This window comes from Pecten maximus, chromosome 19 (genome assembly GCF_902652985.1).
Source record: "Pecten maximus chromosome 19, xPecMax1.1, whole genome shotgun sequence".
In the NCBI taxonomy this organism is placed as follows: domain Eukaryota; kingdom Metazoa; phylum Mollusca; class Bivalvia; order Pectinida; family Pectinidae; genus Pecten; species Pecten maximus.
The window spans coordinates 5,307,631-5,325,249 of record NC_047033.1 but is presented as its reverse complement, the minus strand read 5'-3'; the positions used below and the strand labels follow the sequence as shown (position 1 = coordinate 5,325,249).

Genomic DNA, 17,619 nt, shown 5'->3' with positions numbered 1-17,619 from the left:
CAAGGTAGGTTCAACTAGAACAACCGCGAAATATTAGTCCCGTGAAATTTTATAACTATGCAGTATTCATGAAGCACGGTCTGGATAACTTCAGTTGATATAGGTATATGAGTAACATTCACTACTGAAGTAGGTTTAAAAGTTGAAAACGAGAAACGAGATTATTCTAACGTCATCCGGAATCCTTAAAAGTCCAGATACTATATTTTATCCATTGCGTCAGATACAAATATTTATGATCCATTCAAAAAGACAAAATATATTTTTGCTGGAATAAATATTATTATAGATAGAGAAAGGTCCTAACTCAAGATGGAGAAAATTTCCTGATTCAACTCCTTTGAATAGACAAATATGACAATAAACAAAAGCTTGGAATTATATTCATGAGGTGTCCTGGGACTTCGGGCTTACGACGATAGCCTTGATGTTTTCTGTTCTATAAATAGTTTGCTTCATTTCATGTGTCTTAAGAATGACCAGTATGAACTATACATAAAACGTGTTACGTGTAAATGTATTCGGATCCTTTCACCTATCACTACCATCTTAAAAATGACAGGTTAAACTGAATTTTCTCAAATTCTCGATGAATGTACCTCTTTTGGGGGCCATTAACACTATTCAGAACACGGACGTCGGAGACGACACGCGAAACGTAGGTTAACCATCACCTGTAATAACCGAGGTAATTAACTCATGTTTTCATAAAATTACAAGCTTATTAGCCTTTACCGTGATATTTAATTTCCATTGATATTCTTATTCATTTAAGTTTATAAGTATAATGTCTCGTCTCCATTTTCATGACGTCATAATATCTACATCTACTCTGAGATTTACACAAAGGTTGATATAGACATGTTTCCCTATGTCAACTGAAGGTACATACACACATGTCAGTGATCTTTGTATATATGTGTGTACAATGAGCACTCGGTAAACTTACTACTACATAGTAAGCATTTAGAATTGAGAGAAAATGTAAGAAATATGATTTTGTATATAAAAGTACAGGTGTTAATGTATACTATAACCTTGAATCGACCCTCGCTCTCACGCACCTACATGTATACATTTGTAACTCACGTGAATATTAAAAGGATATGCAATATCACATTTATTTACTTTATAACTAACGATTTGGGAGAATCTCAACCTGGTTCAGATAAAAACATTCACCGAATACAATGTTTGCTTAAAATTGTGTTAAACGTCTCGACAAGGACAAAAGGCTTCTTGAAGGTGACACCGAATTCAATGCCGCGAAAGATATAAATTAGTCGTGAGTTCAGGTTAAGAATTGGGACGATGGCAAGGGTCTGATTACCGAGTTGTATTATACCGACTACCTAATGTAAACACGGCCGATTACCTGTAAAGAATCGAGAGATAGTGACGTGTATGTGTAGAAACCTGTATAAACCATCTACTGTGAAGTTGTAAGATTCACGGGGCTAATATTTCAAGGTTGTCCATGTCGAAACTATTTCGAAGTTGTTAACTTTCGCTTAACACTGCAAACATTCTACAGAAAAGACATGAATAGTATCTGGGTACATGTACATGACGTATTTATGTTTCGAGCTGTGTTTACTGACCGCGAGAATAGAAAAAAAAAAAAACAATCCTCGCAAATATTACTAACTATGCAGAATGTTTTTTTCATTTTTGTTTTAATTTCATAGTCATTACTGTATATTACGGAAGCCGGTTAGTGCCACACGAAGAAAACTTTTTATGTCGTAATTACGAGATAACTAAGTCGTAATTACGAGATAACTTAGTCGTAGTTACGACATACTAAGTCGTAATTATGATATGCTAAGTCGTAATAACGACATTAAAAAGTTTACTTCATGTGGCACTTACCGGCTTCCGTAGTATATAGCAAAGATGTCCTATTCATTTTACCTATGTGTGCGAGTTTTTAAGACTCCACTTGAATTGTTCTTATAAGTTTACTTCAGTGTAATTATAAACAAAATTTCATTTAGCATATATATACATCTAAAAATCAGTCAGGGGCAAACACATTCAAATTAAAACTTCATTTCTCTAAACCGTGTGTTCTTGTGGTAAAAAACAAACCTAGTCAAGGTCGCGGTGTGACTATATGTAACGTGAGTCCTTCGTTCTACCTTTAATCAGATAATAACAATCATATGTTGTCGGGCGACCTAACGTACAAAAGTGTCTAGCAATCTGTATCCACGTGATTCGAACATTTGAGAAGACTTACTGAGATGACACCATGTGACAAAATGATATTAGCTAAATACGAAATAAAAAAAACCCACAAAATTAAACAATATGAAAAACCGTAAAAACGATGCTAAATGAGAAAAAGCATTGATGGGAAATTGTTTATTTATTTGACATCACAAAGAAGTCAACAACATATTTAAAAAGAACGACAAGTCTTAGTGTTTTTTTGTTTGCATGAGGAAAAAATTATGCAAAACAAGCAATTCAAAGTCTTTAGAGGGAGTATTTATCCTATAGGTAATTGCACATTTTCATTTAGGGTTTTATACGTCCTAGCAAGGTTCAAATCAGACAGGACACCAAAAAGATGCCAAATAGACGCCAACAAAGTCACAGATAACTAGTAGACAATAAAGAATCAGAAAAAAGGTCCCTAAATAATTCTAAGATCTAAAATCTATTTTTGAATCTTGAACGTCCGCGAGGTAGAATTCCCGGAGGATATCCGCCATTCAGCAATTTAAGGTGCTCTTTTTGTGACCTCAGTATATAGTGGATTGGGTTTGGCATTATTTTTGAGTTTCTAAATGTCTTCTAACAGAAGATATTAGGGAAAATAAGACGTTTAACCACTGCTTCCAATTATTAGAGTGATATACAGCAGTATTTTTTCTATTTAACCACACGTTTTCATGGAACATACGTTATATAACTTGAGTCTTGCTTTATTTAATTCTGTTAGAAGAGGGGGGCCGCGGTGGCCGAGTGGTTAAGGTGTCCGACACTTCATCACTAGCCCTCCACCTCTGGGTTGCGAGTTCGAAACCTACGTGGGGCAGTTGCCAGGTACTGACTGTAGGCCGGTGGATTTTCTCCGGGTACTCCGGCTTTCCTCCACCTCCAAAACATGGCACGTCCTTAAATGACCCTGGCTGTTAATAGGACGTTAAACAAAAACAAACCAAATTCTGTTAGAAAAAGACTACGGAGGTGATTACCAAATGGTAGTTATTTTCTTTCGGAGCGTAAGGTCTTTCTGTATCTATCAGTCGTTCATAAATTTATATTTTACGTTGACTAATTCAGCTTCAATTTTTCGTTTACAGATCCGATATACAAACGGTATAGAATGACTAACACGAATACAGAGAATGAGTGGCTTGATAAGAGGAAATCTGTTGTTAACAACTTCCGGTTTAAAATTTCCATGTCGACATCTATTGTCTGTTTCGTTGCTGGATATGTTTTCTTTCCGTTTAAACTTCCGGTAATGGACTCGGTCATAGAGAGATTAATTTTTGACGTTTCGATGGCAACTGTTTGGAGGCCGACCTTGCTTATGGGGATGATGGGGGTCATGGCTGTTCGGGGTCAAAGTGATGCAGCGGCAGACCCTTTGAAAGGACTCGCACAACTAAATAATTTACTATACGTTATTACTAGTGACCCCATCCCTTTATTTGCTCGCTTGAAGTTCAAATGATGTGAAATTTATATCAAATTAAAGTTTGAAGTTTTTCTATCGGATAAATGTTGTTATTGTATAGGTTTAATGGCATATTAAAGCACACGGGTACTCGAAAGACAGTAACCCTGACATTAACAGTACACTGGGGAACCCCCTACTGGGGAATTCCCGTCTTTTTACACCTCGAATCCTACGCCATTCTATTTTCAGTAGGAGTGTATATTTTTGATTTTCCAAACCTCAAGACCCTACACTTTATTCTCGTATATAGAAAGTACCCATTTCATATGTTATTTACTCAGGAAACAGCTACAAACCCAAGAAACACATTTTCCTCAGGGACTTGGTTCAGGTGAAACACTAGCTGATTGGCTGATTTAGTTGTGTGAGTCCTTTAAAGGAAACGCGGAACATCTGACAAAACTTCCACGGAACCTCCTACAAAATACATTGGAACAGTTTATCTTTAATTTTGTCGGGCAAATTGTGTTGTGTACATATCTCTCTTCGGAGTCGATGAAAGCTATCCCTTTGCTCGTCGTCCTTTGTGTTGTTGCAAGAATCGTCTACAAAATTGGCTATCAAATGGAAGCGATGGAAAGAATGTATGGGTTTATCCCAACTTTTTTTCTGACCTTGGCGACATATGCATACTGTCTGTACTGTATGGCGGTATATGGACCTGGATATGGCTTTGGAAAGTGATGATCCTATGACTGCAATTTATGATGAAATGTTACTGAATGACGCCATGAATACCTTGGAAAATATTTCACTCACCGGTACCAAGTGCCAGAATTCATCGCGTCTCGCCAGTTTCATTGCAAAATATATGCACTTACGCAATTGTATTATGCATTTCTGACTCTGTAGATTTCAGAAACGAATCTGGCGTGACAACCGTCGACTGATTCAGAAAACACTGCCGCCATGTCAACATTGCGTCATCAACTTAATGGAGTGCCATGAAAACATAAAAAGGCTTAAGTGTGCGACTTTACTGACATACAAGTTTATTACATGAACTTTTCACACGTATATTTATTTCTTCGTGGATTGACGCTACTCTAACATGCTGCTACATTTTATATATACTCAACTTGTACATTTATCATCTGTATTTTGTAACGAACCCGGCGACCAAGTTGGCAAGTAGTTATCTTTATTGGTAGAGCATCCGGCTAGTGTTCGGAGGTCCCATGATCGAACCCCGGTCTAGCCGTATAATTTCCCACTCATATTACATTTGGTGCCTGTAACCAAAGCTTGCTTTAACTTTCAAGTAAGTTGAATACTTGATAACCGAACCTGGGTTGTGAGTTGTGAAGTATTCGGGGTCGAAGACTTAAAAAGGGAGGGAAGAGTGTAGCGGAACTGGACCGGGTCGATCATCGGCGACCAGGTAGTTTAATTGGTAGACCATCCGGCTAGTGTTCGGAGGTCCCACGTTCGAACCCCGGTCTGGTCGTACAATTTTTCCAATCCTGCTATACACTTACACCATTTACCGTCATTTCTTCTACCCCTCTAGGCAGTCGTTCAGTTCCTTTAATCATATGGTACTCTACCTCCCCTCAAATGAGGCCGTACGATGGTAGATTTAGTATCCCAATAGTAACAATCATAAGATGTTTATCAACGCTGTGTGTTAGTTTCATTATAATTTATCAAACATGGTGTAAGGTTGAAGGGCTAGATGATAGAATTTTCCACCAGTAGTTTATATGTTTATAAGGGGCACGAGATTTGATATCAGATGGAACAAGGGTATATAATTACTGGTAAGATAGGAATTAGACAGACAGCTAACATGTGTTAATGATGAGGTCAGAATACTAATCAGGTTCAGAGGTCACGTGACTAATTGACCAATGGCTGTCGAGATAAGGGACGCATCAGTATAGAACACAAATTGGAGGGATTGACAGGAATTCTATTCAGGTGGTTGTATCAGCCCGCCGCCACCCCTTACTGCCGCTAATTTATTATCCGTTGTTCTGTACATTGTATTTGATTCATATGTTTTATGTTATTTGTTAAGTCTATCATAAAACATACTAGAGCTTTTCTAAAGTCGTAGAACGGTATAACAAATCTAATTTGTATTTACAGCGCACCATTTACTAGGTCCCATATTTGGCTTTAGGGAAGTTTTGCTATTATATATATGCATCAGGCATGATAATTGGGGTTAAGTGTTTAATTATGCTTCATACCCATCTATGTGTTGGAACATTGTTCATTATAGTTATCTACTAGTATAATGTGTTTATTGGCAAATGTTATTTGTAATTCATATTACTGTAAAAGTGGATATTTTCGCGTGTGGAAATTTTCGCTTAGCCAGCTTCCAAAGTGTTCGCGGTGTGGATATTTTCGCGCCGTCAAGATATTTTTGCGCTAACTTGTATCTTTTATATTTAGTATTTGTATGTGTTAATATATTCGCGTGTGGAAATTTTCGCGGAGATTTACTGATCGCGAAATAAGCGAAAATTTCCACACCGCGAATATTTCCACTTTTACAGTATCTTCCAATTCTGTGTTATTCGATTATCTGTAAAAGTGGACATCGAATCTTCGATTCTTTTTTTTTTTTTTTTTTTTTTTTTGTTAATAATGGGCTACCTTGATTATTATTTCTAGGATCATTTATTCAGTCTACTGAATTTTAACCCCAATTCAGACAATATAATTTACTCATTGGAATTCAATATTTATATCATTGTATTATAATTGCAAATCCATTTTAATGGTAATCAATACATATTTATCAATCAATTAACGAACAGCATTAGGTTGTCATTGCCGGGTCCTCCCTGATTATAACCTACATCATTCTAAATGTGATCTACATCCCGTGACAACACACTACAGGCTGTTTTTGCCGGGGCCTCCCTAACTACAGCCTGGATAATTAGTAAACAGTATCCATAACTCCTAGCAGTCGGTTGTCTTTGCTGGGCCCTCTCCAACTACAACCTTTAATTACAGACTCCATATGGATGCACTGTTTTACTGATTACACGTACTTATTTCATCTGAAACAGTCATACAGTGTAGCCCCTGAAAATATTCATAATCATGCTGTGTGTTAAAAATTGCAATTTTCCTGTAACTTTAGACTATGTTGTTTGTATAAATACTGTTTTGTGATTTACAGAGCTGGATACGGTCTGAGAAAGCAGTGATGTCATAATACTGATGACGCAACGTCATTGTGTATATCATTTAGATAAATTAGTGATAAAACCAAGGATGTACAATATTTTCATTTGAAATGATAATATCAAGTATATTACATATGTAATATACATCTACATCAATCAAGCGTAATATAGATTTACAAATATGCAGTCCATACCGCTTTTCTGTAAATGTCAAGCAGTAAGTACTGATATACATATGTATATGTTTTGGTTTTCTGTTGCTGTAGTTCGTACAGAAAAAAGAAACTTCCTCAAAGACACCTCTTGGTAAAATAACGTTACATTTTCGAAGAGATGCACTATAATAAATATGAAATTAGTAACTGAGTGATAATAAAGATCCGAAATCTTGCAATGACCGCAGCGGTTACATTTGTAGACGTTTTCTATTCCTCGAGCAGAAGGTATGTAAACAAATTCCTAATTCTGTTGGAGATTCTGAAATTAATTGTCTTTGACACCTTCCCTAACGTGCAGGCAGTAACGAGGCACACCATGATGTACATACGCTTGTCTAATAACTGGAAAGCTGGCAGGAATATACACGTTAAATTATTATTGATAATAAAGTGTCCTGTTTTCAGTAGACATCTGAAAAAGCAACGGACATTTAGAAACTTACAATTATTCATTATTTGTATCATTGTTTTTAGTACTCTTCATATAGCATACATTTTGTTCACTTGAACTACGTGTTGGGTTCAAAACAAGCATTGCCATGACGGAGATATATAGGTTTATCATAAATTACTATTGTGTGTTAATTCCTAATTAGAAATATCAAAGTAAATATCTTAGTTCAAATAAATAGACAATAGATTTATCCGGTATACATGAAATTCTTCAGACGACAACACACAGTTAAAACAGTAGGGTCTTGGAGTTGTTTCGCCAAAAGAGTTACGAGCTATCTTCCGAACTCACGCAACGTAAGACAGGATCAGAAAATTGTATTATTGTACAATTGGAATTTTGCCTGCTTGGGTGGTTACTGCTCGCTGAGTTGATCCATTTGAGTTGGCAAAGTCTTTTTTTACGATTTTAAAATAAAAACATGGTTCTTTGAGTCTTGTGATATCACCATAATAGTTAGATATCAATTCTGAGATAATCTGTTACTGTCATTTTCATTAGATGTATTTATTGTAACACTTTAAGTATGTAAGAACCATTCAGCCATATCATTGGGTCTTGATCTTCAGTCCATATTCAAGGTAGATCATTTGATACAACAACGTCAATTACCGGGTCATTCTTAATTAGTGTGGACGTAATAACCAATGTCGATGAAATTCATTCTATTTCATGAAAATCAGCGGTCTTTATAACAAAGAGAATCTACAACCCATTCGTGTGCCGCAGTCAACTGTCAAGGCGATGCTAAAACTGATATTACACAGGTCATCCCTTTCAGGGGTGGCAGCGGTGGGATAACAATGCTTCCGAAGATGAAACATTACGAATGAGGGCAATATAAACAGCACATGTATTATTAATTTTGTCAATATCAGTCCATAGCCTATATCTACATCAGGAGACAGATTAATATAAGTACCAAGTACTTGTTTCTGTATCCTTATATTTGTATTATTTGTATGTACCATTGCTATAACCAAATAAAATACAGTTTAAACCAAAAACAGCACAACTAATCCTTCCATTACAAATCTCATAAAATCTAACAAAATACATCATCCGTTTTACAAAGCATTGATGTCAGTTGACACGTGAAGTATGTTTTGCTTTCAGCGGTTAACGTGGTCCATCTCAGGAACCCACTCATTGATATATATACCAGTAACAATTTCAATTTGTTTGATGATGTTTAACTTGCATATTATTGTTTTTATATATTTATATGTTTTCATATTTAACATTAGTTTAAGATATTCAACATACACTATACTAATGACAATACCCCGCGTTCTAAATATCCCATGCAGATGTTATGTGATATCGAGATCAACTTATAACCCTATACATTCATACATGTAATAGTTTTACCTATTTTCGTCAAATTTCATGCAGTGTACCTCGCTTTGGGTACCATATACACCGCACTACGCCAGCTGGGGCAACAAAGTTAGTCAACCAGAACAACACTTGCAGGGATTGCCGTTTGTACAAGGTTACCCAGGTAATTTATGAATATTTTCAGCACTTTGCCTCCATTAACATGCATTGAAATATTTACCTACATACCGTCTCCACTAATTTACATATTCCTCACAGCTTATCAGTGCATTGTGACATTTACATGATTAGTAGTAAAGATTTGCGTCACTATGTTAAACTGTCATGTACATTGGTTAAACTGTCATGTACATTGTAAATATGTACACGTATAGAGGGATCCATTATTATCACTATCGTTAGGTAAACTCACGAAGAAGCTTTAAAGATGTGCACGTGGGAAAAATTAGATTTTTTTTTTTTTATATCTTCGTTTAAGTTGTCTGAGAAATTCAATAATGAAAGCAATAATTTAATGTTCTTATTTTGACTAAATGCTCTAATAACTAGTATCGCTGTTTCATGTGTAACAGCTCGTTTTAATATCGGGGGCTTTGTTCGAGCGACACACAATTCAATGTATATGTGTTTATTGTCGTAAAGTGGGGCGATTGCAAATGTATAACTCTCGTTTGTTTGAATTGACAAAGAAATTTCAAAACTGTCTCATTACCCACTGAGACCCCAGAGATAAAGTATGTGTGTGTATGTATCTGATTGTCTCTTTTTCTCTTGTATTTTTAGTAGGTGTCGTTTATATATAGCGAATACTTTGTTTCAGTGTGAATACGTTTATGATTTTATGAGATTCCGGGAAACCAGTATTATGTTCAATGTGACAGCTTCGTCTTCAATGAAATAAAAAACATGTATGTTTTTATATTGTTAAGGGGTAGTCAGATAAAACATTAGGCTTCATTTCTTCCCAATCAATAAAAATGCCCTCAAAATAAACAACATCCCTAGTTCACGGTGTGAGGATATGGAACGGACGCCCTTCGTTCTACCAAGTATTCATATACAACGTACAAAGGTATGCAGTCATTCATAGATTAGCAACCTGATATGATAATTGAGGATAGCTTTAGCCGACATACATAGAAAGCTTTCGTCATGGAATAGAAGTTAAGCGACCAAACAAAATAACGTTAAGACGAAACAACGTAAAAAGAGGAAAACCAAGAAAGTTTAATCACAAAAACAAACAAAAAATATGTTGTTTCTTGTCGTTTTCATTTTATTGTATCATCGTTTCCCGTGTTTTGTCCTTATTTGATCTGCTTCACAAAAATGAATACCGGTACATGGTATACTTTTCAAAATTTTCCCTTCACTGTAAGTAAATACGATATCTGTCTGTATTAATTTAGCTGTCCTCATTTTTTTTGTTACCTACTGTGCTATTCTAGCAGCTTTGTTTTGTCACTTTCTAAATGTTTACTTGATGTTAAAGTTAAACTAACATCTGTTACCGTGAGCTGGATAGTTTTGATATTAGTCATACTATTCCAATTTCGTGATTCGTAAAAGGCGGCTACATTTCGACAGGGGTCGGATGTGGTGTCCTACTGGCGGCCTTCCGCAGCATACTTCAGTGAGATAGCACTATAAAATCGGCGTCAGTTTCGCGATTTCGAAAGAAGACGAACATACAGCAGCCGAATAAAACACCCACACACTCACTACACGCATTATTTAATACATATCAAACCAGGCCGTATTTAGTTTCTTTCTTATAGTGAACATGTTTTTGCATTATCTAAGAAAAAGTCTTCAGATTCACAGAGGGGGGGGGGGGGGGGGGGGGGGTCTAAATTTTATTTCATTCGGTTTTACTTACCACCCTGAAAGATATCCATGGCAACAGAAAAATATATATACACTAGCTCTGCATGGGACCAAATCTCGTCTTCTATGATAATAACTGATATACAGCAGACTGATCTTTTCGGTACCGCGACACGATCCGTCACGGTAGCACTACGACTTTCCTATTAGCAGAAGAACCATTTCATTTTTTTTCTTTTTTGTAATATGTCGATGTAGATTGTATATTAAACATTTTATCAATATGCAAATTTATGTGTTGGCTTACCCAGGTGGAATGATTTCTTTGCAGAAACGATTGACATAAGATACAGAATGGCTTCCAAGAATACACAAGCTGGATGGTCCGAAGAGCGAAAGTCCGGTGTAAACTTCCGGTTTAGAATTAGCCTTGCGGTGTCCACTATTTATTTCGTGGTTGGATATCATTTCTTTCCCTTTCAACTTCCGGTAATGGATTCGGTCGTAGAGAGAGTCATATTTACGTTGCGGTGGCAGCTGTTGGGAGGTTTGACCTTGCTGATGGGAATCAGGGGGGTCAATGAAATTCGGAAACAAAGTGAGGCTACAGCAGACCCCGTGAAAGGAAACGCGGAACATCTTACAAGAACTTCACGGAATATACTACAAAATACACTGGAACAGTTCAACTTCCATTTTGTCGGACAAATTGTGTTGTGTACCTATCTCTCTTCGGAATCGATGAAAGCCATTCCTTTGCTCGTCGTCCTTTTCGTCGTTGCAAGAATCGTCTACAAAATCGGCTACCAAATCGAGGCGATGGAAAGAGCATATGGTTTCATCGCTACGTTTATCCCGACTGTGGCGACATACGCCTACTGTCTGTATTGTATGGTGGTATATGGACCTGGATATGGCTTTGGAAAGTGATCTTATGGCAGAACCGTATGGAACAATGTATATATTACTTATCATATCTCTTGCTTCTTGAGAATAATGCGATGACTATGAACGATTTTCGGAGTACCGGCGTTAAAAACTCGAATCGAATCCATAAATACTTCTTGTTACTTTTGTTTCATTACAACGTGAATGACCTGACGTACATTTGTAATTGTATTGAACATCACCCACGATGTATTTTCCACAACGATCTCATATGACAGAATTCAGACACAAATTATGATGACGTCGACCAATACCCCCCATATTAACTTGACTTAATTTCTGTAAAACAGACATAGATGAGCAATATTGAAGAGCACACAGCTTTAACCTTAGCATAAATGTGTCATAATATTTGCTTCTTAGTGCACAATTCGATGTGATGTATTTGTATTGGCCAAAAACATTAGACACCGCCAGTCACGTTTAGCTTGAGCACCTGACCTACCCTTTCCAGAGTTCGACCGTTTGGGAACATTACTTTCCAATAATGATAACTACAGAATGCATTTTCCGCGTTGACAGTCACGTTGGTAGATACGTTTTTTTTATATTGTATGATTAATTATATAGAATATGATATGAACTGTATGTATGATAAGTTGACTGATGCTGGAGTAGACAAAATTTAAATATCAACTACTGATTTGATATACCATAGTTCACTTTGTACGACTTGTTTATTATAGATCACAATAACACGTATCAATCATGGAGTTTTTGTTGTGTTTTGTGTATCTTTCAAATTGTGCCGCCATCTTGTTACCGTAACTAAAGCTCAAGGACAAATATTGCATTATCAGCGGAGAGGGTACAGAGGTGTTTGTGGCCTCCATAAAGAACACGTATTAATGTATTGAGGATTGTTGACAAGTATCTATCTTATCTGAATTTCCTGGAGGAGTACTGTATACATCAGAAAAAAAAAGATATTTGCAACTTTTGATTTTCGTGTTCGTTCATCTTGTTTTTCGACTTTTAACCCCGAAAAGACGAAAATTAACGAACCTTAATTTTCGTATTTTCGCCCTGAAAAGACGAAAACTATTGTTTTTAACTTTGGTCTTCCCTGGGCGAAAAGTCGTCGAGACAAAATATAAGGTTTGCTAATTTTCGTCATTTCGGGACCTAGAGACGAAAGGACGAACATTAGTATGTTTAATGTTCGCCTTTTCGAAGCGAAAAGTCGAAATAACCAAATGGCATAAATCAATAAACTAGCACTGTAAATTTTTTTGAAAATTAAAAAAGTGGTCTATCCCCGCCAAACGGGTAACTGGCTCAAATATTTGTTTTAAAACATGAAAAAGTTGAGCGGAATTCATCCAGATTTTTTTTTCTGAAACAATTCTTGGTAGGGCAAAATTGTGCATCAAAATTGAAATTATTCAAGTGTTAATCTGTAGATATTTGTCGGCCATTTGACTGTATCCACAAGCCTCAGTGTGGAATCTGTAGATTACTATTTTGACCCATTCATGTATGTACATGTATACATGCATTGACACATGTGATAGGTTTATCGACCGCCTTAATACTATCGTTTAAATAAACCTCGTTTGGCCATCGAGTACACAGTCAAGGGGTCACCATTCAGAACGCTCACACCAGCGGCGCCACATAGATAGGAAGACTTCAACGAGATTTTCTCCTGCACAAAGTCACCGAGGTAATTAATGTTTTAAGGATTTTAAGTTACATTGCAAATTAGTATTTATGTTTCATTACATTGTCTCAATCAATCTACGTATTCGTTCCAGAATGTCAGCTTCACATTGCCTCATTTTAACATCAAATGGCGATATTTACTCTGACATTTATATACGCTGCATAGAAATGCTTCAGCAGGTCATACGCAGATTCATGTATATACATATATACATGTATTTATGACTACACTATTTTCTGTACAGGCTCTAGCATTAACAGTAGAATTTTCAGCGAGGAAAGAATGAAACTGTTTTACCTGAGGAAATAATATCTTAATATTTACATGTAATATAAAATATATAGTTTTATTTTTTTATTTTCTTACAGAAAAGTCTAAAGTCTGTGTAAACTTTTCACTTTTTTTCCACGTAGCACATAACTATAAAGATATAACATTACCACGATACAGAAGACTTCTCAATTTATATTCGAAAGCGTCACCTGCCTTATAACTAGTGCCAGCGCTACATGTATACATTGTACAGGAGAAACTCGCTCAGTAAGTGTCGAGATAAGTTCGGGTCATAAATTAGGACGATAGCTTAACGCGTGTATTGGAACCCAGTTGGTATTATAGTGGCTACGATATGTAAACATGCCCTCGTTTTCTGTCGAGAATTTTTAAAATTAGACTCTAAAACATCACCTGATGCATGACGAGCACTGCATCAGAAACTCGCTCAGTAAATTTCGAGACAAGTAAAAAGTTCTGGTCAGAAATTTGGACAAAGCTCATGTATAGAAACCAAGTTGTATTATAGTAGCTACGAAATGTAAACATAACCCCGTTTCCTGTGGAGAATCGGGCGATAATATAATGTGGTGTGTACGTCTGTGTATGATCAGCGATTGGTACAATTCTCTCTTTCTACGGTACTACTGGTCATCTCATAGGAAAGTCTTTGTGTTCAGATGAACCACGTATAAATGTACGTAGGTGTGTGATAACCCGTAACAACTTTATTGTATTCTGTACAGCAGTTTTATAGCAGAGAACATAATTCGATCATTGGCAGTGACCAGGGAGGATGTGTAAACTTAATTGAGCCCACTACTACCACAGGGTTTCGTTACATATGAAACCCTGTGTTTATATTTATATCGTATATGTATGGCCCATTTATTGTAACGAACCCCTGTGATATAGTGTTAATAAAACTGTGCACACTGATAGTAAATGCCACATCTTGTGAAGGTCACACAAGGTCACGATGTGAGGATATGGAACGTATGACCTTAGCTCGAACAGGTCAGATAATATATGCGATATCGCAAAATCTTATATATATACATAGGTACAGAGGTATCCATGGTCGATAAGCTTATTTGAAACGATGTCTCAAGTATTCGCAAGCCACAGACTAAATCAAAACGAGATGAATAGGAAATCCCCATACTCTCGAAGATATATAATATATATATATATAAAATGTTTAAGTTGACGAAATGCAAGTAAAATATATATAAAACTGATAATTGACCAAAGAAGACGTTACATTTTGCACCTGAAGATCTAACAGAGTGAAAGCGCTAGTGCAAAATGTAGCGTCTTCTTTTGTCAATTATCAGTTATATATATATATATTATATATATGATTACATTTTGACTTCTTTACAGTTTTCAGAATTGATATTTATACCTAACAAATTATCGCGAATCAAAAACTGGTGGGAAAATGTGTATTCTTGAAAATATTAACTGGGTCCGACGGACTAAGTTTCCTTGCAAATAAGTCCCGCAAGAGATTATTTTGCTAAAATGTTCAAATGAAAGAATTATTAGGCAAGCTCACGTACATACTTCTCGTTATGTGTGTAGTTTATGTGTAGGGTACTTTGCTGTAGCCTCGTTCGCGGCTCTGTGACATATCTCGCGATAAAAATAAATGCGGCGAGTTATTTTTATACACTAATGTCGCAAAGATTTCCCCAGTCAAGCGTCCAGTCCAATCGTCATTTAAATGTTAGGAGAGCGTGCATGCGCATATCGTATTGCCATAAATACATGTCTGCAGCTAGAATTTTAGGTTATTTGGGAGTATGCGGCTTTAATAACGAAACAGCGCTATAGAAGAGTGTAATTCCATTTTGTATTTTCCTTTTGTTTGGTAGTCTGAAGTCAATGTCCCAATGAGGCTCAAAATGTCCAACTGAAAAGAGGCGTTCTCTCCCTATATTTACCATTGTATGGCACTGCCACTATATAACCCTACTAATTCAGTTGCGAGTTCACCAGCTTATGAGCTGCCAACTGAAATTTGAATTTGAAAATTTCAAAAAAAAAATCGCAGGACAAATAAAAAATCGCAGATGGTAAATATAAGCATTGAACGGCTTTCAGTTGGCATTCATAGTCAATATGAATGCCAACTGAAAGCCGTTCAATGCTTAATTAAACGCTATCTAAATTCATAGCTCGAGCGTCTAATGTTAGATTGTTTTAAATGGTACATGTATCTTTTAAAGTGATAATTTCTTCTGTTTTTATTATACATCAACTTATGCATTGGATAATATCTTAAATTTTCTCCACAGACGCCGGTTACAAAAGACAGAGAATGTCTTCCAAGAATACGCCGAAGAGCTGGTCTGACAAGCGGACGTCTGACTTTAACTTCCGGTTTAGAATTACCATTGCGGCAACTTTAGCATATGTCGTGGCTGGATATCATTTCTTTCCCTTTCAACTTCCGGTAATGAATTCAGTTGTAGAGAGGGTCATATTTACGTTGCGATGGCAACTGTTTGGAGGGTTGACCTTGCTTATGGGGATGATGGGAGTCATGGCTGTTCGGGGTCAAAGTGATGCAGCGGCTGACCCTGTGAAAGGAAACGCGGAACATCTGACAAAACTTCCACAGAATATTCTACAAAATACATTAGAGCAGTTCATCTTCCATTTCGTCGGACAAATCGTGCTGTGTACCTTTCTCTCTTCAGAATCGATGAAAGCCATTCCTTTGCTCGTCGTCCTTTTCGTTGTTGGAAGAATCGTTTACAAAATTGGCTACCAAATGGAGGCGATGAAAAGGTCCTATGGTTTTGGCGCTACGTTTTTACCGACCATGGCCACATATGCTTACTGCATGTACTGCATGGCGGTATATGGACCCGGATATGACCTTGGAAAGTGATTTGATGCTGAAACCTTATCATAACATTTACTGGTGTGAGATCAACAATTTCTAATTGAATACAGGTCGTCTAAACCTGAATGTTGGTTGTCTCACATTATTTTTGCCAAAGCAAATTTTTGGCTTTATTTCATGATGTAATTTTCAGTTTCAATAAAATTGAAATCAAAAACAAACTAAATCTGCATTTTTTTTTTAAATGTGTAAATAAACACGTATAATTCTCCAGCTACCTAATGAAATTATTCTAGGATAAAGGAAATATATTTCTGCAGGGTGGCATTTGTAAATTATGGAGTGTCTACTCAGCCTACACGGAGTGGGACGACTGGTTCGCCCGTTGTCATTATAATGTGTCCGGGTGGGGTGTGCTGCTGCGTGTCTTCGGCAGTATGCTTCAGTGAGGTAGCACTATAAATCGGCAAAAGTTCCGGCCTATCACAAGAAGACTTAACACGAACACACCGCAACCTCCCAAAACAAAACATACGCACTCACCACAAACATGCATATCGCGCGCACGGGAGGCCGTCCTTAAATGACCTTAGCTGTTAATAGGACGTTAAACAAAATAAACCAAACCAAACATTCAACGTCTTTTACAATCTGTAGAATTTAATGTAACAAATGGCGGTTGACCTATACTGGAAACAAAAGTCCATTTATTTTTTTTTTTCAAATGTAACTATTCAAAATCATCATGTGTAAAATTAGCATGAATTTCGTGATAATATAGTTGATGAAACAGACTCAACAATATATTGTGGTACATTATTGTCAGCGAAGCGTGATGGTACTGATATTGTCTATTGAGCATCCTAAAAGAAATGAATAAAAAGTTACATTCTTTATATGATGTCGGCATGAAGCCTGCAGGATCGTCACCAACCTCAGCCAGATGTATTTGGTATTAAGATGTACTACCTGCTTCGCTGCTATACTCATGTGAAACCTGGAATAATTTATCTCCAAAACTTAGTGAAACTTTAAAAGTAACCCGAAGATATTTTGTAAGATTTCTTCTTACTTTTCACTCGACTTCCACAGTAGATTTTACAATTCCATCTGTTGACCTATGGTCAGTTCAGGGAGAAATAGGCAAAAACTTTTTTTTTTAAATTGTGTCATGCCAAATCTGACTAAA

At 36.5% G+C, this 17,619-nt stretch overlaps 2 protein-coding genes across 2 annotated transcripts; both read left to right on the top strand.

Annotated features, from left to right (window-relative positions):
- The first annotated feature begins 8,759 nt into the window (after positions 1-8,759).
- Positions 8,760-12,344, top strand: LOC117317338 (transmembrane protein 79-like). The gene is made up of 2 exons (XM_033872138.1): positions 8,760-9,022; positions 11,018-12,344. Exons 1-2 carry the CDS (start codon positions 8,908-8,910, stop codon positions 11,614-11,616), a joined length of 714 nt encoding a protein of 237 aa, XP_033728029.1. The 5' UTR covers positions 8,760-8,907; the 3' UTR covers positions 11,617-12,344.
- Positions 12,345-13,167: 823 nt separating this feature from the next.
- On the top strand, positions 13,168-16,656 carry LOC117317337 (transmembrane protein 79-like). The gene is made up of 2 exons (XM_033872137.1): positions 13,168-13,300; positions 15,877-16,656. Exon 2 carries the CDS (start codon positions 15,900-15,902, stop codon positions 16,473-16,475), a length of 576 nt encoding a protein of 191 aa, XP_033728028.1. The 5' UTR covers positions 13,168-13,300; positions 15,877-15,899; the 3' UTR covers positions 16,476-16,656.
- The last annotated feature ends 963 nt before the right edge of the window (positions 16,657-17,619 follow it).

Excerpts from the sequence above, each read along its gene's own strand:
- LOC117317338 (XM_033872138.1), top strand. The coding sequence starts at position 8,908 with ATGCAGTGTACCTCGCTTTGGGTACCATATACACCGCACTACGCCAGC. Across the intron at positions 9,023-11,017 it reads GTTTGTACAAGGTTACCCAG|AAACGATTGACATAAGATAC; the intron begins GTAATTTATGAA and ends ATTTCTTTGCAG.
- LOC117317337 (XM_033872137.1), top strand. The coding sequence starts at position 15,900 with ATGTCTTCCAAGAATACGCCGAAGAGCTGGTCTGACAAGCGGACGTCT.